Source organism: Oxyura jamaicensis, chromosome 4 (assembly GCF_011077185.1).
Source record: "Oxyura jamaicensis isolate SHBP4307 breed ruddy duck chromosome 4, BPBGC_Ojam_1.0, whole genome shotgun sequence".
In the NCBI taxonomy this organism is placed as follows: domain Eukaryota; kingdom Metazoa; phylum Chordata; class Aves; order Anseriformes; family Anatidae; genus Oxyura; species Oxyura jamaicensis.
Genome location: NC_048896.1, coordinates 53,453,145 through 53,479,326, shown reverse-complemented (window position 1 = coordinate 53,479,326; position 26,182 = coordinate 53,453,145). Strand labels below are relative to the sequence as shown.

At 42.9% G+C, this 26,182-nt stretch overlaps 1 protein-coding gene and 1 long non-coding RNA gene across 2 annotated transcripts in view; one reads left to right on the top strand and one right to left on the bottom strand.

Annotated features, from left to right (window-relative positions):
* NR3C2 (nuclear receptor subfamily 3 group C member 2) overlaps positions 1-22,230 on the bottom strand; it is a 202,192-nt gene extending 179,962 nt beyond the window's left edge. Inside the window, exon 1 of the mRNA XM_035323874.1 lies at positions 20,456-22,230. Within this exon, the coding sequence (XP_035179765.1) occupies positions 20,456-22,230 (1,775 nt within the window). The remainder of the gene's footprint in view (positions 1-20,455) is intronic.
* A 3,440-nt stretch (positions 22,231-25,670) lies between these two features.
* Positions 25,671-26,182, top strand: part of LOC118165682 — a 10,526-nt gene continuing 10,014 nt past the window's right edge. The window contains exon 1 of the long non-coding RNA XR_004750174.1: positions 25,671-25,806. This is a non-coding gene — a long non-coding RNA (uncharacterized LOC118165682). The remainder of the gene's footprint in view (positions 25,807-26,182) is intronic.

The following is a 26,182-nucleotide window of genomic DNA, read 5'->3' as shown; positions in this document are numbered from 1 at the left end:
CTGAAGAAAAAATAAAATAAAATAAAAAAATCAAAACAAGCATGCATTTCCTTACAATTAATAGTGAAACTCTTACCTAATGCTCTCCAAAAGTATTGATTTGACTAAATTAAACCTAGCAGCTCCTAAAACAAAAAGATAACACTGCTCTCTAATAGTCCTTGGATAGAAGGGAAAATAGACTTCAACCTCCAAGAAGAATTGAAAACTACTGTGAAAGAGAAAAATTTCTACCACTCAGGCTTGGTTTTGTGGCACTGTTAGTATCAATAAAAGTGCCAAGAAGAATTGTTTACATAATGGGGAAAATTATTTGCAAGCATTACCACACTGACTTTATATAAGCAAAGGTGGATGCAAAACCACTCTTAACCCACTCTTACTGAAAAAGAAGTCCTAGGACACAGCAAAATTTGATTTTATGATCTAACAACGTCTGATTTCGTGAGAACTGAAGTTGTTTACTTGCCAACTTAAAACTTCCATTTGCCATGCTTAGGAAAGTGCCAGGCTAACAGTGGCAGAAATGAGGTGCACTGATGTGGAGCGCTTCGGCACAAGGGAATATGGAGGGGGATGACCCTCCTAAGACACCCCTGCCAAAAAAATCAGATAGGAACATCTCTCAGAGACACACACACCAAAGTTGAACTTCTTGGCCCCCCCCCCCCTTTTTTTTTTAATCCAGAATACAGAGGAGACTGAAAATCCAGCAAATGACCATAGGGGATCAGACTTCTCAGTGGATTGGAGTCCTCTGCCCTTGCTGCTACTACAGCAATTAAATGTACAGAAGCTTGCTTTTGCTGCAGAGAAAGTCTTTTAAAGCCTTCCTGATGAGACCAGAAAATCTGGACAGACCTGTTCTTTATTGGTCTTATTAAAAGGCCATCAGGATGTTAATCCAGTAGTGAAACCTGAAGGAACAACATGCAGGAACACACACAATCTTAGCTGAAGATGACAATACAGGGACAGCGTTCACAAAGGTCATATTTGGCCAAGCGTCCCCTTGCATTCTTCCTTCATGCAGTAGAGGATATGGGCTCCTCCTGAGGGCATCTCTCAGCCACCAAAATTAAACTTCTGCTCTGAATAGCTCTCCTCTCCTTCTCTCCACTGACTCTAAATGAAAGGGTCCAACACCCTTATGTTAAAAATCACTCTTCAGATATTTCCCACAGGTATTCTTCTCATTCAGGATGCCTGATAGAGCCCATATTAAGCCATCCAAAAAAAAAAAAGCTCTTTTTCCAAGCATAGAAGCAGTGAACTGCTTGGCCCCAACAGCATACATGACTGCAGAGTTGGCACTTACATTTTCTGAAATTCTGATCTCCATTAGGATTTCTTAACACAATGCAAGCGTAAAGAATATTTGGGCACAAGTACTCCCCAACGGTATCATAATCAAATGGTAGTTTGTCACAGCTGCTTTGAACAGGGAGAAAGAAAAGTGAAATCTGTGCAATGAGACAGGAACAAAAGGTAGATTTCCAGGATACAGATCAGAGAATACAAACTCCATTTCAGCATGATTTATCCCAAGCTACGTATAGTCATTATCAACCTCAGACATCTGGTTTGCCCACTTCCGCCAAAACATGCTCAAATCCATCATCAAAAAGAAGCACTGTGCCTTTGCCTAGATTTAAACGACATCTTGCATGCTGAAAACAAGACCCGAATGCCACCTTCCAGACTCACTCTTTGTCTCTAGAGATTCTGCTTCCCCTAGAAGTAAGCCCTCAAAACCCCTCTGGGCATTCCAGACATTTTTTAAAGTAGCAGATGGAGCAAAACCCTTTCTCACAGGTTTCCACAAGCCACTAACACCCTACAGCTAAAAAACGCAACATTGTCCATTAATCCAAGCCCATCATCAGGACATTCTCATAGGTGCTGAGGATGAGGATGGGCATCCACCATTACCATGCAAGTTCCTTCAGCATGTCCATAGGAATGCCCTCCATGAACTTGAGGAAGCACAGCCTGATTCTAGATTTCCTACAAGAATGTTAAACAGTAGACATTTGAAAATGGAAAATAAATAAATAAATAAATAAATAAATCCTATTATAATGGATGGCAAGCACCTCTTTCTAATTTCTCCAAATTGACTAATTTGATTTCTTTGAATCAAACCTTAATCCTTTCTGCCAATACTGAGTCTTTTTGCTCTCTTTCTGCAATTGACTTTGTTGCAAACCCCATGTAAGCAGTTAGTTCAGGATGCATACTAGTAGTGATGCTCTCCAAGCTCCTGAAATAAAATATCAACTAACAGCCACACAGAACTTCCTTTTTTTTTTGCACAGTCTGCCTAACATTTTTTACATGTTGGTGTGAGCCATTTAGCACTCCAAAGTAGGTCATCAAAAGCAGGAAAATATGTATCAAATTAGGTACACAGGAATGCTAATGACAAGAAAATGGCAATAAATATTTTTGTTGTTAAACACTTATAACCAGCATGCAATTTCTCGCCAGGCTTAGCTGTTGAAGTCGTAGATACACAAGGCCAGTTCCTTCAGTATTTGCATCCCAGATGACAGGATTTTGTGAGAAAAACACTTCCTGCACTTTCTGTACAACTCATTAGACAGTTTTAAATGAACAAATGCTGAAAAATGTCAGACAAGCTATATAAGCTCTGTCCACATTAAAACTACTTTGGAACTTATTGCTAACATAAACAAAGTTATATAAATATGGACAAAACCACTGTTACCTACATAAGCCTGTAGTAAGAGTTTTTCATAATGCACCTTTCACAAATGAAGTGAAGAGCTGATTTGATCTGGTATACCACAGTAATTTGCTGTGCAGCTTCATGAAACTGCTACAAATAGCATTACAGCCAAAACCCAATTGTTGCTGAAACGCATTCAGTAAAATGGAAAACACAGAAATACAACACAGTAATTGTCTCTCAACCTACATTATATATTGCGTTTCTAAATTATATACTATTATACTTCTTTAGTTTTTAATATAGTTTCCCATTGAGGAATTGATAACACTAGAGACTTCTTCAACCTTTTCTCTCTGGATATCTAAATAATATACCACGAGGATTTATAAACCAAATAAGTCTCTAGCCTTTTATTAGATCCCAATGGACAAAATTGGTTTTATAAAACCACCACATGTAGCTACGCATAAAATAGCTAATGCAAACTGCTTTCCTTGCTGTGCTATTTTCTCACCTGAATCACAATTTTCTCCTATACAGGTACAATTGTGGTTTATGAATTTACACATCTGAAAGACAAAATTGGACTTCTAGCAATGGAAAATCTGTACTGAACACCCTAATATAATAACAGACAATACAAACTATGATCCTGCACACCCACTGATTCGTACTTAATGGATTCAACACTCAACATTGCTGTCTCTTGAAAGGTCTGACCCAAGCAATGGACGAAATAACTTATCAAGCTTTCTATTCCCCAGACACTGCAGAAAGTATTTAATGGATTTGTTCCAAATTTAGCAGGATGTTAAAAACCACACAGCCACCAGATAAGTAATTTGTGGGGGAAGCTAAATCAAAAGCTAGGCAGATCCTTTAAAAGAGGCCTTTCGGGGATTTTGATTTGATAATGTTTGTATCTCTACAATTAATCACAAAATAATGAAGGATTCAAGCCATCACAGTCAGGGTTTGAAAGTGTGAAAAGATGCACGCTGTGCATGACACAAATCAAAGTGCCAGAACAACTCAGGAAAGAAAGCATAATATAAAACAGTTGATGTAAGTTAGAAACATTGAAAACTTTCAATCTGTAGAGGCTTAAGCAAAGCCTTTGTATATGGCCAGTCCCACTGATTCTAATGGGGCCACTAGCACAAAGCCATCAGGGCTCTAACTGATCAAGTTCTTCATTTAAAAGCACAACAGCGTGCTTCTGAAACCTTGAGCAGACCTTACTTCAGAAAATGTGGATGATACAGCAATGTTAAAACCAGAGCTGCAGTTTTTTGAGGAGGTAGGGGTGGGGTGGGGTACAACAAGCATCTTAAATGCTTGTTTTGCTTCTTTTTGAAGAAAAACATCCTCTACCATCAGATTTACTTACAGTCACCTTTTTAGATCTCTATTCTGATTTCATTCAAGATCAATTTGTCAAATAGGTTTGCATAATCTAAATTATGAAGCAGCACAATTAATTGTTAACATGAATTTTGAGCTGCTTCCTCAAATGAGACTAATATTTCAGTAAATTTTCCAAATACATGACAGAAAGTGATCTGAAAAATAAATAAAATATTAATAAGTTGTTTATCTTCCTTTTCCACAACTTTGGTTTTTGACAAATGGTTTTGTAAGTTGAAATATTCCTGGAGCCTTACTGACACACATAGCTGATACTTTTTTTTTCCCCCCCTCAAAACTTGGTGTATTTTTCCAAGTTAAATCTACCTTGGCTGTATGTAAGTTTATTTTCCCCTCCTCCCTCCACATGAGATATTCTTCCACATTTCTCCAAGGCAACACACACAGTCAGAATGAATTAGAGTTTTAATTCCCACAGTCATCCTCTGGTGAAATACTTATTGAAATACTAGTCCTACAGAAAGTGAGCAGAGAAGGGCCATCGATTCTAATGAGTGGATTTCAACCCCTGACAGATTTTCCTCCTTGTTGATTCAAATGTTAACAGCACAAGTTTTTGAAAGAGATGTTTTCCCACATCTTAATGAGATACAATATTTGTTCTTCATCATTTTTCCCCATTTTTTAAAAAAGAATTGTCAATAACAAGACATTAATAAATATCATTTGCTTAAAAAGAAAACACTTTTGTTGAGCATCTGAATAACGTTTTACCTACCACTTGCCCATTTAAAATTACTTAAGAATGTCTGAAATTCTACTGTTATGAATATTTAAATAAAAAAAATAAGACAGTTGAGGATATCGGTTAGCTCAAGATCTTATCTTAATTAATATAAAGAAACTGAAGTAGCTACTGATGCAACAGTTAATAGTGCCTTATAGGTTTCATTATGTATTACAAATATAAACAAAAGCTATTGAGAAATGTTTAAAAAACTTAAATACTGGATCGACTTTATTTAATGTTTATGGAAATCTAGAAGAAGCATTTAAGCATTTTACCGATGTGAACCCTACAGACATCAAAAGGCAGAACACAACTCTTAGAAGCACTGACAATGTTCTATCTTTTCCCCTTCTGCCATACACATTCAGTATAACCACTTTTCCCAATATCTGGAATATGATAAATGAAAACTGAGATGCCAACAAAGCCTAAACAGCAATAGAGTTGCCATGTATGGTTTTATTTTCAAGACTTTTTTTTTTTTTTTTTTTTCTGGTATTAGGTCAGTACTAAAAAAAATCTCATTTACTGTTAAGATAATTTCAGCTCCTATGAATTCAGATGAGCATCTACTTACATGTCAGAATAGTCTGGTCCAATTTTCATGCATAACGCTATTCATTTGACCACTTACAGTATGAAGGATCATCCTTCTGCAGTTATTGGGCGGGAAAAAGTTTTGCTTTTAGGTGGTTAGTTTCAGTAAAAGATTATCTTTTACAGTAAAAGATAACCTTGTACTGTAACTACAAGAACCTTTAAAAATACTATAAAAATAACAAAAAATGTTACTTATACTCTATTTATACAACGTAATTAAACCTCAGTTCAGAGTATTTTTCAAGTATATAATTTATGTTTCCTAGAAAGCACCTTAAGTGTTTGAAGAGCTCATCATGACTCCCTTAAATGTATATTTCTGGTATCATAACATACTTCAACTAGTTTGCACATAAAATTATCAGCAGACATTTCTCTTTTCTATTTAAAAAAAGTCACAACTTATGTGGTAACTTAATCCTATCAACTTAAAATTCGTCTTTTGCTTGCATTCTGCCGTTTCCTTTTATACAATGCATCTAATCCAGACAGAGGACAGACTGCACAAGCTGGACAGTACAGCATGAAAGCCAAGTCTAATACACCACTTCCTTCTGCTTCCATGTCACTTTTAATGAGGCAGAGGTCCCAGCTTTTGAGCCACAGCCCCTTGCCGGGCTGCACGCAGACCCACCTCCCATGCCTGAAGAGCTTGGGAACTCTCACGTGGCTACGGGCAGAGTATGAACAGGCTGACACAGGCTGAAGAAAAATAAACTGGAACCCAAATACAGGAGTTGTCCAATTTCTTGATTTCACTGGTGTCAGTTGGTAGATTTTCAATAGGCCTCCTATCATACTTTTTTTTTTTTTTTTCCTCCTTATTCTGGGAGCACAGCCAATCCCCAGTGCAGCAGCTGACTTTCCCCAGAACTAACTAGAAATATTCTGATAGACTCTATTTATAGACTCAAAAACTTAGGACTGGAAGCAGCCAACCAAATTTTTCCATTCCTTGCTCCCCTCCGCTATCTATCTATCTGTCCTGGGCTAACCTAAATTCCAGGCCTGTATATATCTCCAGAGGAAAACAATCTATCCAGAACAGGTCTGTCTTAGGTGGGTACACACCTTAAAAATCCAAGGCACCTGTAGAGATCCTTGCACAAAATTTACTAAACAGGCTAAAAGAATATGAATCCTTTACTTTTATGTCACTTCAGAAAGCACTGGTGCTGATCTTCTCTCCTGTCATTACAAATCCAGTTTGGACCTGTATATCATGGCTTTGTTTACTTTGACAAAACCAACAATAAATAAGAACTTTTTTTTTGGCAGGCTTGAACAGTGGAAGATATGTAGTGGGTTTTATTTTTATTATGTTATTAATACACACACAGCTAATACTTGCAGAACTCACATTAAGCTTAGCCCTCATTAGTTCTGCTGTGTATTTGTACTGTGCCTGAAGAAAATCTGTGTCCCAAAGTAAGAATAATATTTTAGGTGACTTGTCCTTGGACATGACTCTCTGAAGTTCTTTATTTACAATACTAACAGATTTCATTGAGCATTTCATACTGCAAATAATCTTCCAAAAGCAAAAATTTTGTAAGAAAAAGTTTAGTGTGCTCTGGAAGCAATACCTGGCAAATTTGATTTTTACTTAACCTTACAATTGTTGCTAGGAAACCCGACTCAATATTTACTTCAAGCCTTTAAAGAAACAGACTAATTCATCGTGCTACTGGTGGGAGCAATGAGGACTTGGCGGAGAAGTCCCAGCCTAAATTTACTCTTGTCATCTCCCCTTCTTAATCTGCAGACCTAACATAATACGTAAGGAACACAACTAAGCTGTGGCTATGCAGTTACCTTCCATTCGCAGAACCTGTATGAGCAGGTATTTTAGATGTTCCATGCAGCGCAGACAAGGAAACAGAGAAGAACATCAAGTTCTGCTCTACTGTTTGTTTTTCTGCACACCTAATGAAAAAAAATCATTACCGCAAGGTTTTCTAAAAGTGGCAGATGATAGTTACATTTCTGTCCTTTGAACAACGGATTATTTAATGTATTCCATCATCAGCTCTCATAACCTCGTGCAGAGGTAGATGGCACCTTAGTCCACCCGTGTGAGATGTCAGACAAAGGCTAGATTGTACTAAATGGGAAACATATTTGCTGCTGTCTTTCAACCTGTTTATGTGAAATACACCTATAAAATCAATCAAATTACCCCATGTAAGCTGAAGTAATGAGATGTTGAATATTCTCAATTTTTAGTGCTGGTGGCAAAACCATAAGTTGTTCTAGGATCTGGTGCACAGTATTAAGCTTACATCATCTTGTACCAATACCTCCTATTTTCCTTGCTCCTACAATCTTACTCTTCTTTTCCATTAAATTGTATTTCTTAACACTTCTGCATTCCTGATCTCAAGCTCTTTCCTGTTCTGTCCTGAATATTTTTTCTGCTCAGCATGAAAATTGCATTCATTTCTATTGACTTACTGATGTGAGGTCAACATCAATACCATCTCAGAGTCTGGGGTACACTTCATGATGTTAAAAAAAAAAAAAAAAAAAAAAGGCAAAAAAAAAGGTAATACCCATTAACTCGGATCAGGGGAAAGGGACAGACGCTGCTGGGGCTGGCACAGAGAAGTCTTCATGAACACCCACCAACCCCATTATCACCACTACCACCCAAAAGCAGGGCTAGGGCTGACATCTCTTCAGGCCTCGAAACTCTGAACATCCATCTGGCAGATGGAAGACCTGTCTTCCATGCTGCACCAGAGTTAGCTTCATGCACATCGCCTGAGCCTTAGCAAGATCTCCCTTTTAGTAAGCACAACATCAAGTGTATGTACTGAAGCAAGTAGAACCTGAAGTAACTTGAGATCGTGTAAAGGGCTAATACAGGTGGAAGGACAGGAATTAACACTGGAGGACATGAAGTATCTTGTTCATCATAGTACAGAGGGAATGAAAATAAAAAAAAATTAAGATCCTCTTAGTAAGGTGGTGAATAAGTTCAAAACTCATCTGGATCCTGGAATTATGGTACTGATTTATTTATCTTATAAACAGAGTTAATAGCTGTGAGTCATTTACAAGCCACTAACACATCACCTATCTGACTCTGTTAGCCTCATATTAAAATTAATTTACCAGACATCTGCAATATATAATTAGTTGCAAATCAAAAGGTTTGCTTTACAAAAGAAGAAAAAAAAAAGAAAAAAAAAAAAAGATTTTTTCCTGAAACCATAATTCTAACTTGTTAGTTTGCAGGAGTTACTGTTGCTTGGAAGTACTTCACTAAACTGCCCACCATAAAAAACAATCGCATTTTCCTTTGCAGATTAGTATATAATAAATGAGAATATCTGCAGACCTTATCTAGATCTTCCAACAAGTTCAAAAGAAGCGAAGTTCAGCAACAAACAAACAAAGCAAAACCAACACCAGGACAGAACTTCTTTGTCACTTCAGTCTCATTTCCTACTTCCTGGATTTAATTTACTTGTTTCTAAGATTTCTGGAGGGCTGAGAAGGAAGACTAAGCAGGTATTCTGGTCATTCTGGATACAGCTCAAAAAAAATAAATACATCTGCTGAAAATAGTGCCTCCAACTCTTCTCTGGAATAATTTTTCTCTGCCTGTAACTCTATTTTCAATTACAAATGCTTGAGTTAGCACGTGAAAACCGCAATAAACACACCATCGGCATCCCCATTAGTAGACAGTATGGTGCAATACAAAGCTCAGGGGGAGGAGAGGGTGGTGCTGAGCATCCTCCACTCATACCACTCGTGTTGCAAGATGGGGACCATGGCAGCTCCAGTAGGGTCCCACAGGCCAAAGCCATCATGAGCTGGTGGGCCATAAGCAATTCCTGAAGCACTTCTGTCAGGCACTGCTCTCTAAGAAGTCTCTCTTTTTTCACTCCACAGCCACCCTACACAAAATGGGTGCAACTGGAAGATTCACTTCAAAAGCACATTTCTGCTCCAAATAAAAATGCAAACACACATCTAGCAAATTTGTTAACAGCCTTCTGTACACAGTTAACTCTTGTTCGTGTTAGGAAGGAAACACAGGACAGTTTGCAGACCTACAATGGCTGCAGTTGTGGTCCCAACAAAACCAAACCAAAACAAAAAACAACAACAGCAAATCAGCAACTTGCTCCTTTCACTTTGTATTTCTATATAAATCAGCTCCTCTATTTTTTTTCCCTTTTTAAAATAATATGTCCATCCAAAACACTCATCCTTCTTGCGTCTTCCACCAAATTGGTTTAATATGAAGTGAGTAACAGTCCTTTATCTCATTATCTGCTTGTGCAGTTTGAAATTGTCATTACTACATATTTAATCAGTCAAAAATTTCAATGCCTAATCTACTTTTTACTGTCAAATCTTGAAAAACATAAATTCCAAACAGTCTCAAGAAACAGAAAGGTTAGTTGGGAAACAAGTGCAAATCAAGTACATTGTTTCATTGCAACATTATCTTATGTCATTAGTTGGCAGCAGTCATAAAGCTCTGGACCGTTTCCAATATTTACTTCCATACGCTGAGTAGAAGCTGACATGTCTAACCCCCACTTTGTTCATCTTCCAGCTAGTTTACATGAATTCAGATTAAAATAAGGATTTAAAAATTCTAATTCAGTCCATTTAGATGATTCAGTTTTACTACAGTGCATCTGAAGGGAGAGTATGGTAACTTCCTAAAGGGTTTGCAGAGCTAATCCGGCAGAAATGTTTTTTTACTTGATGCATTTTTCAGCGGGACAGCCTACAACAAAAGTTCAGTGCTGAATTTTGACAAGCCAGTCACGTTTATTAACTTTATATAATGCTTACGGAATGCTTATTTGCCAATATTTGTTTTTAATTATTAACTTAAGAAAGCCTTAGTGCCCAGAGATAAACAAATAAACGGATTTTAAGCAAAAGCAGAAAAGCAAAACATGCTGCAAACCTTCCCCCACCCTAAAGCCAAGCGGATAAGTGACCAACAGGGGGGCAGTCCCCAAGAACTGGGGGACAATTCCCCCAGCATCGCTGTTGGGCTGGGGGTGCCTGGACACCCAGGGGGTGTCAAGGGACACCCCCTGGGCACAGCACCTCTCCCCCATCCATGCAGGCATCTCCAGATGGCAGATCTACTGCCAAACATTCGTGCATGTACCAGCACGTAATGAAGGACTGTGCCCAGCTCTGGGACACCGGCTCCTGCCAGCTACAGAAAGAGACACCTCCAGCATCCCGTGCTCAATGGGCCAGAACTGGTGACGTGTGTTTATTTTCTATTCAAAAATTAAAACAAAACAAAGAAAAAAACCACACACACAAAGAAATGGACCTTGATCCTTAGACACACCAACCTTAATCCTATATTTATTGTCTTCAAATGTGACTTGGTGTTTTTTTTTTTTCCTGAAAGTTTTCACACATCCCAGGATGAACATCTATATAGTCTTTTTATTATTATCAATTATTTTATTTATCCAAACAGCTTTGAAAAGTAATAAAGTGAGAACTAGCAAAGTAGATCTGTACCTAACACTGGAGGAACAGCTCACTATCCACTCTCACATACTGCTCTCTTGAGCACAAATTTAATTTAAAATACCAAAACTGACAGGTGATAAAGCCTTCCTGGCAACAGGGCAAGTTTCCCACCCACCTTCATTTACAAGGTCCCTTGCCCTCGAGGCTTCAAAACACCTGACGTGCACGACCGGTTTCTGGAGATCGGCCTGGTGTGGTGCTAGAAGTGGGGCCTCCAGCCTGTTGGGGCAGCTACCTGAACCCAAGGGCCCATCTGGATGCCCCAACCTCAAGGCTTGCTTCCAGAAGAGACTCCTCTCCTGCTCCCAGTTTGAGGGTATCAATGTGAGATGTATGCAGGAGGCTGGGTCTGGCCTCCAGCCACGCAGGCTGAGGGTGTGCTGCTATCTGGGTGCCAAAGAGCCCCCTCCCCATTCCCTGACCCGCAGCAGTACCAATGGAGAGCCATGTACACAAACATGATTGATTTTCCACGGCCAGACGCTGCCAGAGTAAACCAGGACCCATGGGTTGCGAAACCCGAGTTCCCCAAGGGCTCCGGGAGCGCAGGTCTGGGTGAGGACACGGCGGGGTGACGCAGTCACACGGGTACACGGCCGCGGCCGGCTTGCGCAAGCTCTGGGGGATGCACGCGGGTGCACGCAGCCGCCGGCGAGGCAGGGCAGTGCCGGAGGAGCTCAGCGGCTGCCCCGTCTCCTACATGGCATCAACCTGCCACCGAGAAGCAAGGCACAGACAAAAGGTCATTGAGCTGAGCGCTGCCTTGCCTGCCCAAACCAATATGTGGGACTCTAAACCAATGCATCATTTTCCTACCACAGACCCAGAAGTGCCCGATTATTCAGATTTGTTACCATTATTTAATTAATTACACAGGAAGGTTACCAGCAGTTTTGCATCAAAATTCACTCATAGGCAACAAGCACACTGAACAGACCATTGCGACACGCATGAAGATGGTGGATTTGTATTTTTAAATCCCCTTTTCAGAAGCCAAATTGTGGGGAAAGTGATTTATAAAGCTGTAATTTTTCAAAACTTGGGGCACTACTTCTCAAAAACAGACAAGGAAAGAAAAACATAATAGAAAAGATGAATGCGATCATTCCCAATTTCAGTCTGAAAGTCCATTCAAAAACCTACTACACCTCCATATGCAAGCAAAATTCATCATTTAGAAAAGAGAATGTAAATGAGTGAAGAAATACAAAAATCATCAGAAACATTCAGCAATTAGTCAGAAATTTACTTTTCAACCTCAGAGCTACAACTCTTTGATCTATTATTAATTATCACTAACCACAATCAGCTGCATTACCATGCATCTTCGAAGAGCATACAAATTCTTATATGTAAAGTTACAAATACTGGATTAAGTTTCTGTTCAGATATTCCAACTGAAGCTTACTTTTTTTTTTTTTTTCTTTTTAAAGAAGTATCTTCATATATTAGCCCTAAGCTACCTCACCGCCAAATATTTTTTTTTTTTTTTCCTTTTCCCTGAAGTAAATACACAGCACGGCTGCTTACAGATCGCAGAATCACGGAGATTTAATTTAGCAAGCAGCTAACAACACATTCTAATGTAATTGCAGGACTTCACAGTTTAAGATAAAGAAATAAAATTCAACTTCAAGTTATTCTCTTGTGATCTACCTACAGTCTGGAAACTTCTGTTATAACACGACTCAGTAAATAAATACTGCCTCAAAAATATTTTTCACATACTGAATAGATCAAACCAATGTTCAATATCATTTTAAGAATTCAGAATCACCATTTATTTATTTTTAATCCGACATCATTATTTTCAATAAAGCACGGGAAGACAACCCAGATCACATCCCTTAAGAAAACACAACATTAAACACTGGTAATTCCTGTTAATAAACCTCAGTTACAATATATATATATATATATATATATATATATATAAACTTCCTATTTAAAGAGACAAATTATTTGAAAATTTTGTCCAGTAAGTAAATTAACGCTTTAGAATTTGTAAAAACAGCTTCTGGACAGATGCGTGTGTATTATTAAAGATGTGCATGCACCCTACTTCTAAGTGTTATGGGAAGTCCTCAGACAACTCCCAAGCACAGACACAGTCTGGGACAAAGCCAAGAGCTGCTGCTGTTGCCCCTGCTAGCAGTGGTACTGAAGCAGACCATGTTGCGATCTGCTGGCATGGATCAGGGACTTTCTGGCCTATGAAGGCATTCCCTGTGGCATTAAAAAAAAAAAAAAATACACCTTCCTCCAAGGTCAGCATGTCTCCTCCAGCAGCAAAACCAACGTGGTTCCATCAGGAAAGGAAAGAATGGGGCTGTAGCATGGCTCTAATAAGTGGTGACCTTCTTCTGATTTGTGCACTACCAGGGCAGAAGTTGTGTAAGGGTCTATTTAGGGTACATTTAAATATGCCCAATAACTGCTGTGGAGACTTGGACAGCTGCATGCAATGGAAGTGTTCCTTTCTTTTTTTTTCCACAGATTATTCCACCTGGAGGAGAATGCAGCTGAAGTCAGGTAATTCATATGCTGAACACCAAGCACTGCGTAGCGACCTGCTACACGTGAGAGCGGATAAAATTACTAAACTTAGGCATAGTTAATACTTGTTTTTCATAGTCCCTTTTTAGTTCCCTTGTTGAGCCATCTTTATCACTCTTATGCAGACCATATTGTGAGATGTATTTGCCAGAGAACAAGTCAAGGTTCTACGTTCACCCTAAACTGTAGTATTTTCTGACCTCTCAGGGCTTAAATCTGAAATCACAACACTCCACTGTTCTCCAAGGGATTTTGATTGAGATCAGTCCATTATAACTCCAGCTTCTACAACTATGTTCACAGACATTGATATATACAGACATCTATGGTTAAAAAACGTAAGCTATTTTTGAAAAGCATATTCTGAAAATACAAATGCTGAGATTACAGCATGACATTGCATTAACTTTGAACAGCAACACACACTTGTGGTATTTCATAGGCACCTTTCCCTTTCTGTCCCTTGGGTTTGTTCTCATGCCCGTGTCACACCGCGCCACTCACCAAGTTGCATTGACCCGTCAGTTTTTAGACCTTCAGAGTGAACTGGATCAGGAAACCAATCTGGCTCTCGCATATAACACACACCATGCCCAAATCAAAGACAAAAACAGCGTCAGACCAGACTAGACTCCAGGGCATTGCCCAACAGCATGTTTCGTCACTGAAAACAATATATTGGTCAACCGCAGATGACATCCAACAGCAATCTCTACTCAATCCTAAATTCAGCATAGCACCAATACGTACACAGAAATCTGATTCAACCAGGCAGAGCACTTGAGAGCACATTTAAGTTCCATTAATGCTAAGTGCTTGTTGAATAAGGACAAGTTATTGAATCAGAACTTAACAATTTACTCCCTCTGCAGACAATATGAGTACTGCATGATTATTGATACCACTGCAACAATCTGCATGGATACTCACCTGCATAACTGCAATGCAAATCCCATACAATGAGAACATTTGACTGTATGGTAATATTTCAGATATTAGTGTCTCCCAGTCCTCATTAAAAGCAATGGACCCATACTGTCAAAATATGGATAATCAAAATTTCTTGTGCTTGCTTATTTAAACATCTGTGCACAAAAGTGATCCTACCTTCCCTTTTCCAGAGGACAGTTAAGAGATCGTATCACAGTGAGATTCTGTATCACCAAAAGTGATGTAAAAGCTAGTTTATTTTGATAATAAAATACAGTCAGTAACTGTTTCCTATGACAAAACAATTTCTAACAGCCAAGTTTTGTAAAGTTCAGCAGTATCAACTGACCACATAAATGTTTCAGTAATATATAACATGATTTATGCCCCCCACAGAAACAACCAAACTGCAGATAATGGCACAGGGACTGAGAACAGAGCTCTTATTTCCACAGATTTCAAAGATCTGCTCACTCATGAAACAAGTTTTCCAGCAATGTGGACTTCTCTCTGCCATTAGGACAGGAGTCAATTTGTGTGTATAATTTAAGAGAAAAATAAAGCATCATTACAAGTAACTTTAAAAGATACTTTATACAGATTTTGAACTCCTCAGTAAGATGAGCAAATCAAAACAGAGCACCCTCAACAAAATAATGATAAACAAAGCTGTAGGAAGTACAAGGCTGTTAAATGCATGCTGGTACACTGAGGAGAACCTTTAGACATTCTGGCTTGATTTATTAATGCAGGCTCATAATTTTTTAAGTGAGAAATAAAGACACATTTAGAGGTTCCTGTTATATCAAGATTACACCCAGAGCTGTTAAAAATTACATAAAATTATACATTAAACTACAAAAAACAAGTATTACTTTCTAAAATTAAAAAAAAAAAAGTACATATTTAAGGTTATAGTGTACAAGATAAAAGAAACACTGTTAAAAAGGTTGCACAGGAAACTTATGGGAAGCTAAAGGGGAAAACAACCCTACCAAGGCATGGAGAATATTTTAACAGCTTGGTCTTTTTCCCATAAAGTCCATCAGCAAATAAACAGAGGTGAAGGCCAATCATAAATTCTAAAAATAATATTTACCAGACCTTTATCTCTCTGGCAGGTATCATTCTGATAAGTGTCTATTCTAGATAATTTTTAACACAAAAGTTTATTTACAGAAAATACTTGCAATAGCCTGAAATCTGATTTTAAACCGAATCACCCATTCAAGCCGGTGAGGGTTACACATAAGCGAAGGCTATGTTGTTGTTGTTATCTTTTTTTGAGCAGCAAATGTACCACCCAGCCCAGCCTGCAGGCTCTGGACCACACACCAGAGCCAAAAAAATGTCCTGATCCATGCAAATGGCTCAGGAACAGATAGGTGTAAGAAGTCCCTAAACACTGTCAACATTGATCAAAGATTGGACCGTAAACCCTAAGAAGTCGATGACAGTCTTTCTACTGATTTTAGCATAACTAAACTCGAGAATATCAAAACTTTATTTCATGATATCTCCTTGTCTGAATGATAACAATTAAAACCTAACTACTAATAAGTATAGTAAATTTATTATTTAGTAACAACACGTTGTATCTATGTGGTTATTCCACACTACATCACACCAGTGAACCTTTGCTGAAACAGTAACACCTCATGCCTCACCAGGATAAACAGACTAGCAAACAGAAACAACTGTTTAGGAACCTGTATGACTTTGTACCTTAAATTCCTTTCAGACTACCTAGCCCCACTCAGTTCAATTATGTGCTTAGATTTCAATTTCCAGTTCCGTTCTTTGACCTGTCTACCAGCTAAGACATGTAGTTAAATGCCACCTTGGAAAAATAGGTTTGGGGGTATTTTTATTTAGCTTCTAAATCAAAATCAGAAAGATTTATTATTATTAACAAAAATAGGAAAAAAAGAAAGCAAACAAAACGTGCCAGATCAGCAAATGGTACAACATTCCCTACAGCTACTGGGGAAAAGGAATTAAGAAGAAAAAAAAAAAAAAAAAAGGCAATGTGAAAGTTTGGAAAGGTACTGAGCACAGCTGTTGCTGAATCATGAGAAAATAAAAAAGCACGTGATTCCCTTTCATCTGTCACCTGTCTCGGCAAGCAATACCTTGCATCTGCAGTGACCCCCACACCCCCATCACACATGGGAATAGGGAAAAAGTCTTCCCAGACCTCCCCAGCATGGAGATGCACCCATCTCCAGAGGTCCTCGCCTCCTTGGCAGGGACCCTGCACCTGTTCCTGGCCTGGGAAGAAAGCAGGTTTGGGGGAGATGCATGGCAAGGTTGCGCAAAGAGACGTTAACAGGTAATGGCACCAAAGAGTCTGATTTCTAGCCAAATCTCAAAACTATCCAATTGCAACTGCCACAAAGAATCCACAATAAGCACATCAGCTCTTTGTTTGCACCACAACTGCTGCAAAAAGTGAGTATGTATGTATACATACAAGAGTTAATATGGAAATTAGAGGGAAAAGGCACATTTGCAGAAAAAGCTTTAGGTAAGAACTAACACAGCAGAAAGGTCATCCTCCTCAATTTATACTGTTGTTTCAAGCAACCATGACATTTTCCTGGGCCATTTTGAAAATTACATAATTGGCATGATCATGAGTCTCAGGCTCGTACCCTGATTCAGATGAGCAATCAGCTTGAAGCAAAATCTTATTGGATTCTTAGTGCAGATTTCCATCAATGACATCACACAATTTCACATACCTTATTTTTCAAGCCCACTTTGCTATTATTTGTTTTATAAACCAGTGTTTCTTAGAAATGTCATTTGTTGGGGTTGGGGTGGGGGGACCTACATACACAGACACACAGGTATGATTCACCCTCTATTAAAAATAAAACGTGTTCAATCTTCCAAAGACAAAGACATGTTCTGCACACGTATTAGCATAAGAAGCATGTCAAAAGAAATAGAGGAATGTGTTTTGTTTTGTTTTTTGCTTAAGAAACTCTCCTTCCCCAAACACTGCAAATTGTAATGTTATAAACAAAGTTACCACCATCCACCTTAAAAATAATCATAATTGCCCACATCAAATAAAAGTAACTAAAGGAGAAAAAAAATAATGTTCCATTTCACAGTGGGTATTTGGTCAATAAGGTAACAAGACATTTTAAATGCCTAAACCATGCTCATTAGACACTATCAGCAAATATAATCGACTCAAGAAAGTACCAATTTAATAACAGATGATATTCTAATAGGAAAAGAGAATTATTTCTAGTAACATTCTGAATATCCATTCTGAAAAACCTTCTTCACTTCTGGTCACCCAGGCCTTTCAACCATGTAAGCTGCAAGGCAGAAGCATAACAAAAAGGTACAATACAGAGGTTTAGATAATAATGCTGTCAAAATGAGATATATTCAACGTGGATCATCTATTGGCTTTAGAGAACCATGTAGCCTGTTTTTTCCCCTTCATCTTAGTGTTGGCTTATGGCAATTTATATTGTAGGATAAGCATAGATGGTGGGGGGAAAAATAGAAGACAAAGTGACTTTATTGTCATCCCAATACCCTGTTGATACGGGACAACTGAAATACATGCTGTAAACTATACATGTTTATTACAGCACTTTGGAGGATTAACAAACTTGAACACGATTTCCTTGGTTTTAGCTGGAACGTGGCACAGGAATAAGGAGAAAGGTGAAGATGAATTTGAGGCTCATTAGGAAGAGTGATCTTTTACAAGCCTCTGTGACTTGTCAGTAGACAAATATCTAAACGGGCACCTACGCATTCAAAACTGTACTGCTAAGATGACCTCTACATGAATTTATTTTGAAACATGAAAGGGTTTCGCACAGGTCCCCTGCTGCACCTGTTAGCAGAAAGCCATTGCCAAGCAGATTAACAGTAACATTTAGTAAAATAATGGGGCTGAGTTAGAGATTTGAAATGATGACACATGTCCTAATCTGAAACACTGATCAGGATGTCTGACATGTTGCAACCTTGCAGATCACCACCACCTAAACAGAATTCCACGCGTGCAGTAATCGCTCTGAGCGCTAAAAATTTCAGGACTATAATCATGAAAAGCAACAACTACACTCAGCTGCATATCTTACTAAGGTATCAGCTTAGAAAACAAAGGTAGGAAAGTACAGTCACATCAAGCCTGATGACAGATCATCCATTTACTAGTCCAGAGGCAAACTAGATGAGAAGAGCTACCACGGAGTTATGTCAGATCAGAAGGTACTCCTTCAAAAGCATTATGAGAAACTGTCATTAAAAACATAATTATTGATGACCTTGCTCCTACCAGCACTTCCCTGTTTACTGTGCAGCAGCTGACATCCTGCAGCAGATGACAACCTTGACTCAACCTGAGCAGCACTTATTCATACGAGAGCTCTCACGGGTGGCAGGAGCTAGTTGCCCAAGTAACAGTGCTCATCCACAATGGCAATTAAACACTGGGCCTTTGTTTTCAGACAACCCATCAGTCTTCTGCTGAACTTTTCCCGCTATATAAATAATGCAATTTATGAAAATTTCATCAGGTAAAATAACTAGAAAACAATAACTTCATCTTCCTTCATCCAGAAAGTACATTTGATTCAAGCACAGATAATAACAAATACATAGCTATGTGCAAAGTTCAGCACAAAGGTGGTGAACTTCTAATATGCCTTTCAATTTAAGAAAGGCATATTAGAAAGTATATTCTCTACAGATGATATTTGAAATAGACAAAGGAAAGGTAAAGTACGGCTCGCAAATTGGTAAGTAGATTGCAGAGATACTGGACGGGTCTGAGAATAAAATGAAAATATTTAAAATATTTTTTTTTCCTCCCATGAACCCTAGGTCAATAGATTGTCTTCCCTCCACCGAAGCACCATTATTTTAGGTATTACGTTTTTCACTGTAACATTTTTTTTTTCCAGAAATACTTAGAATCATACAAAAATAGAAAAAGCTACACAACCTCTTCACCCCAGTCCAAGAATAAGGTAGAAGCTGTGTATCTTTCAAAGAGAAAAATAAAAATAAAAAAGACCTGAGAAAGGTAAATGTAAATTATGTGATCAGCTATTTCACCGAGCTTTAGCACAAACCTTGGGTCAGCCAGTTGGACACATGAAGAGGCTATGTAGCTACTGTAACTCGGTCATGTTGCCAGATACATTTAATAATTTGTAAAATTGACTGTGAAATTAAATAGCTTATGTAACTAAGTGTCCTTTATAAAATACATGAACACCTGTTTGTTGGAGAAGTATGTGCTTCCACCAATCAGCCAAGAGATACAAAATCAAAGGACACTTGCATATTTCTTTCACCAAAAGTGAGGAGATCAGTTCATCCATTTATCCCTTTCAAATGCGTCAAGTTTTAACAGCCCTCCTCCTTCTGGAGGCATTTTTCTATATATACAAACCAAATGTTCCTACAGTTACAATACAGAAATAATACATTGCCACAGGCTTGTAAGGTTTAGTTTTTAAACTTAACCAGTTGAAGCCTGGTGCAAACTTACAACCATGCATCCTTGTAAAAATGGATTCCTGACATTACCATCTTATACTCATCCCAACATTTCATCTGAGGTACAACACATTTGAGCACCAGCTAAGGAAGAATACCCTTTATGGGACACACGAGAGCAATTTTGCTAAGCTCTCATTATGGAAAAAGCAACATTTGTAGTAGTAAGAGCGCATAAACATACTAAAGCTACACTTTCAAATCTAATAACAATAGAATATAATATGTTCTTTTTAAATATTAAAGCGATCACTTTGTTTTTATTAAAGCCATAGCAAAATATAGCAAGCACCCAGCCAATCTAACAATAGGAATTGAAATGCAAACACAGAATTACACATCAGCCTGCGAAATACCACCCCAGCCCCCATTTTAATTCACATCTTGTTTAATTAACATGGAAACGTGATAAAAGAAAAAGCAGTAACTTGCTTGCTCACCTGGACACGTTTTCTGGAATGTACTCTAGAACTGGGTAGCCATCACTTCTTCTGGATGCCAGCTCTGAATGCGATTTCCAGGTCTCCACTAGCGTGCTGACGGGAGGAAACGAGCTCAAGTGCTGAAATGTCTGCTCTCTCGCAACCGGCCGCGACAAAGATATCGTGCCCTGGGCACCGATCCTGTAGTGAAAGGACTGTCCACCTGAATTTACACCAACTATGGCAGAGGATGGTATACTGTTATCTTGGTAATAGCTGCCATCGTCAGGCTCCTGCTTAATCCCCACAGGGAGGCCTGGATTTGGAAAACCGCTACCTTCGCAATTTCCATCAAATGAAGAAACGGGTGGTCCTAAAATCCCAGAAAGAGAGTAGTAGTCTTTGTCATCCATAAAAGAAAAGTATGAGCCATCTGTAAATGGAAAAGGATTTACTGTTTGATTCCCTTTAAAAGAGGCACCGGAACAAGGATGTTTAGTGGACTCTTGCTTCACTGGTACTGAAAAAGGGGAATCGGAATTTATTTTACTGTTTTCTCCAATGCATGAGCTACCAAACGAACCGTCTGGCTCGGGTTTTATGAACTGAACAAGGTTCATCTGGCTGTTGTTTGAGATGGCATTCTCCATTTCCTCCATTTTGGGAAACGGGATTTCTTGAGCACCCTTGTCTTTTGTTTCTGGACTGGGAACAGTCTCTTGGCTTCTGCTAGGTCCAGCCGGCGTGCTGGAAGTGGGGAATCCTAGAGAGTTGTTGATGGGGCTACAGATTGAAGATCCCACAGTGCTAACCGCTGGGCTGGAACGAGTGGACCTGTTGTTGGCATTGGAAGGGCTGGCAATAGAGCTTCTCGAGTTCACGTTTGCAGGGCTGGACACAGAAGACCGCATAGTGATATTGTTAGGACTTGAGACGGGAGATTTCACACTGCAATGACTGGGAGGACTAGAAATTGGTGATTTCATGCTACTTATAGGGCTAGAAAGTGGAGACCCTACATTGCTAATATGCGCGGGACTGTGCAACATTGACCCCCGGTTTTCAACGTTAGGCGAGCGTGACAAAGGAGTTCCCTGGCTGATGGGGCTGTGCACAGCAAAGTTCCCAAAGTTAGCAGTAGTTGAGGACACAGAGTTAACGCCAGCAGGACTACACACTGAGGAAGTCATGTTCTGAGGACTGCAGCCTGAAGGGCTTTTCTCTTGACACATGATTGGGCTTTTGACAATAGCGTGCATGGCACCGCCGTTCATAGCGCTTCCTGAGTCCGACATCAAGGACCTCAAGGGCCTGCTGGCGCCGTGGAGAGGAGAGGAGCAGTGACCATTCTCCTTGTAGAGCTTCACCAGCTGCTCCACGTTCTGGTAGATCTTTCCTGGGCTGCCTTGGTTCTGCTGGTCATAGGGGTAGTCGGCGTCTCGTATCGAATCCATATACAAACCCATGGATTCAGCCACCGTCACCGACAGTTCCTTTGACTCTGTTTCGGTTTTGATGTCAGAGGGCAGAACACCAGGCTGACTGCCGTCTTGCTGCAGGCAAGAGAGGAGCTCGGGTTTTTCTTTGTTGTTTCCTGGAGTGCTGCTGTTTGCAAAAGCGCCAGCAGCACAGCTTACATTTACAATCTCCATATAGTTATTGTCACCAGCCTGCTCTCCAGCACCTAGAGAAGAATACTCCACAGACTGAGAAACTTGACCCCACCGTCTCTCCATCTCTAAGCCTTCTGGGTAGCTGTGGTATCCTTTAGTCTCCATAACTAGCAAAGACATACACAAAAAAAAAGTAAAATTAATAAGTGACAAGACAGTGCAATTTCCTAAGGAAATTTCCTAATTTCCTAAGGAAACAAGGCGTATCCGCTCACTCTGTCTATCCCCGTCTGTCTGCTTGCCAGTCCCGCTTCCCGCCCCATCAATCACTTCTCAACCATTTGTCCAGTTCCAGTCAAACCAAGGGAGAAGGTGTCACAGATACGACAGTCCTATGGGTTCAGAGAGAAAACGAGCCAGCAGATTGCAATGACCGTAATTCCTGCCCTCGCCTTGCCCCAAAAGGCACAGCTGGGCAGCACCAGCACAACCCTGCGGCTGGTGCCAGTGGCACCACCAAAGACCTCGCACTGACATGTTACAGGGACGGCAAAGCAGGAGAGGCTGGTGAGCTACAAGGGTTTCTCTTTATCCTCCAGTGCTAGAAATGATGCTTTGAAAGAAAGCAGCAGTTCTGCGGTGCTGGGCATGGACCTGCCCTTACACAGCCACGCAAGCTTGTTGCATGGCTGCCAGAGGGGATGCGGAAAGATGGGCTGAGCGGGGAGAGAAGCATCGGAAAAGTTTTTTCCACAGAAGGAAGGGGATGCAGGACTAATAATCGGGTCCGTAATTCCACCAGCCTCCACGGCAGCCAGCAAAAGGAATATGCAAAGAAAAGTAAACCTTCTTATAAAAAAGGCCCTAAAAAAAGCTTCCCACCCACCACACCACTCTCCCTAGGCAGGGAGCAAGATGCATGCCCATTTTCTGAGTGGTCATGTGTTACTTTGAAAATATTCTCCATTATTCTGAAAATTGTGTATAGGTAACAGCAACTAGTTTTTTCTTGGAAAAAATTAGTTCATCAACGTGTTGTTAAAACTTAAGAAACTTAACCTCCGTTACTTGTGATACCAACATTACGCAAAGATTTTTCCCCTTTCAAAAAGTATTACTTTTCCAATTTTAACAGCATTTCATCACCTTAATGCTACTTATAAACAATTTTTAAGCAAAACCGAAAAAAAAGCAAAAATAAACAAACAAAAAAAAAATTAAAGAGAAAGACTGGAATACTTCTTTGCCCTTACTGAGCACTACGGCCCTATACCTATGTTCTCATCAGGGGCAAGTTTTACCAGAAGATGATCGTGCGCATCGGATCACACCCCTCTAGCCTAAAATTTTCAGCCAGAAGCGCCTGCTTTCACAGAAAGTCACTCCCGGATAATCACTTACCCCCGATCTAAGTGCTGAGCAAGCCTAATTCCTAGAGAAATCGACCGCAGCTGCGGGTGACCAGCATTTCTGAAAACCGGGGGGCTTGGTTATAGGGCTTAAGGGGAGGGTGCAAGCGCGCTGTAACCCTGACAGCCCCGGCAGCAGCTCGGTGCGCGGGGCAGCTCCGGGGACAGGCCTGAGGCGACCCCGGTGCGTGAGCTCGGCGGCGCACGGCGGGCGATCCCTCCCGCGGCAGCAGCACAGGAGCAGCAAAGCTCAAACTTGACGCGGCGCCGAGCGGCAGGCGCGCTTCGAAACTTTACCAGACCGAGATCTGGGTCACCCGCGGGAGGGAATTAAAAAAAAAAAAAAAATCGCCCGCTCCCGTGCTGCCGGAGCGAGCGGCGCGGCTCGGCCAGCGCATCCTGGAGCGCCGGGAACCGGCCGGGAGAGCCTCGCGGGGCTCGGTCGGGCTCCGCACCCCGGCGATACGCGGGCGCAGCACGGCGGCTGCCGGGCACCGCTCGCCCCGTCCCCGGGCTGCCCCAGCGGGGGGCTCCGCTGTGCTGCCCCGGCCCCGAGCACGGCCCCGCAGCCCCCGGCACCCCCCGAGGGCGGCCATTTGCGCTCCCACCCCGCCGGGAAGCCCGGCGGCCAGGACGCCTCCAAAACCCCAAGCCCCCAAACCTCCCTGCGGGGGCTGCTCCCCTCGCAGCCCGCGGCCGGTCTCCCCCCGAGGGTCCCGCAGCCGGCCGAGCCCCCCCGGGTTCGGTACCTGTTGCGGCGCGGCGCCTCCTCCTGCCAGGAGGCAGCGAGGGCGGAGCGGGGCGGGGCGGCTGCCCCGGCCCCGGTGCCTGCCCCGGCCCCTGCCCTGCCCTGCCCGGCCGGCCGAGGCGCGGCGCGCCGCCCGGTGACACGGCGCGGCAGCCGGGAGGGGACGGCCCCAGGTGCCAAGTCCTTTAAAAACATGTCACATGCCCAGATAAATTCAAGTTGACGTCCCGCCCGCCGCGCGCCCCCATTGGTCTCCGGCCGCGCGGCGGGGGCCAGCCCGCCTCCTCATTGGCCGCCCGGCGCCGTCACTCAGCCGCCGGGCGACATGACTGATACAAAGTTGCTGCGACACAGGCGGCGCGGCGCGGCTCCTTAAAGCCGCAGGGGCCGCCGCGGCCCCCGCCGGAGCCGTCCCCCCCGCGCCGAGCCGCGCCCCCGGGGGACACGCCGCGGGGCGGCCCCCCGCGGGCAGGTGGAGGTGCGCGGGGCGCGGCCGCCCCCGCCCGGTGCCCGCAGGGCCGGGCATCGCCTCTGCACCGGCCCTGGATTTCCGCGTTTGTCGGCAGCGCATGAATATGCATGCGGAGCCGGTGCGGGGATGGGTTAAAAGGGAGGGAAAAAAAAAAAAGGGAAAAAGGGGGGAAAAAAAAAAAAAAAAAGCGCCGAGGCTCAAGGACTCGTCCTCTGCACGCCGCCGGGCTCGTCCCGCCGCGCTCCGCCGGTGAGGGGCTGCCGCCCCCCGGCACCGGCACGGCGTCCCGCCGGCTGCGTGCTCCCTCCCCGGGGAGAAGAGGGGAAAGCAGAGAAAAAAACACGAAAAACCCCAACGCGCGCCCAGCAAACTTTGAGCCCGCGGTCCCAACTCGCTCCGCAAACCCTCGCCCCCGGCCCCCGCAGCGCCCCGCGTCCCCCGGGGAGGGCTCCGCGCCCCCGCGTCCCGCCCGGAGCCGGCGGCGGGGGCCGCGCATCGCCGCGGGGCTGCGCGCACCTCGGCGCCGGCTCGCATCCCCTGCGCATCCCCTGAGAGCAGCGGGGCACTCCGCTCGCCCTCGGTAGCGGCGGCGACGGCGCGACCACGGCCGGGCTCGGGGCTCACGTGCCTCGCCCATCTCCCGAAATCGGGCACCGGCCGAGAACGAGGCGGCGGTGAGACCCGCGGGGCTGCCTCCGCGCTTCCCCCGGCGAGCAATGGCCGTGCCCTTCCTGCGAAGTTTTCCCCGCCGGGGACGGGACCGGCCGTGACCTGGATCCGCCGGCTCGGGTGGCAGCCGCCCGGCCGGCCCCCGGCGCCCTGCTCCGCGCCCCGCGCAGGGTCCGCGCCGCACTCACCTCCTCTACGACATGGTGGCGCGGCGGGAGGAGGCACGGCCCCCGGCTACTGCCAGCGAACCATCCGGCAGCGAGCCTGCACCGGCACCGGGAGAGGGGGAAAAAAAAGGGGGGGGGGGGGGGGCGGCGAGGGGGGGGGGGAAAAAAAAAAAAAAAAAGCGTGCGGAGGAAATGGTGGGAGCGGGGCTGCGGCAGGCGGCGGGGTGCCCTCGGAGCGGCGCGGCTGGGCTCGGCGCGGCCGGGCGGACAGCTCCCACCATGGACGCCTAGGTGGGTGGGTGTTCCCGCGGGTCACACCCTCGCCCGCCGGCGGAGGGGAGCGGGGGGTGGATCCAGGAGCGGGGAAGGGGGGCGGGGGGTTCGAGGAAAGGAGAAAAAAAAAAAAAAAAGCTCGGGCCCCCCCCCCGGGGCCGGGAGAGAGACACCTTCAAAGAAAAAAATAAAAAAGCCACGGGAGGGGGAAAAAAAACAGCCAAACTTATGTCATTCCAGGTAAAACTCCCATCTGCGCCACCAAGGAAGAGGAGGGAGGAGAGTGGTGAGGGTGTAAACTTTTTCCTCCCCCCCCTCCCCGGTGCTGCCCGGCCCCTCGCAGCGCCCGGCGGCCGCGCCGCCCCCTCCCGCGCCGCTCGGCCGGCCCGGCGGC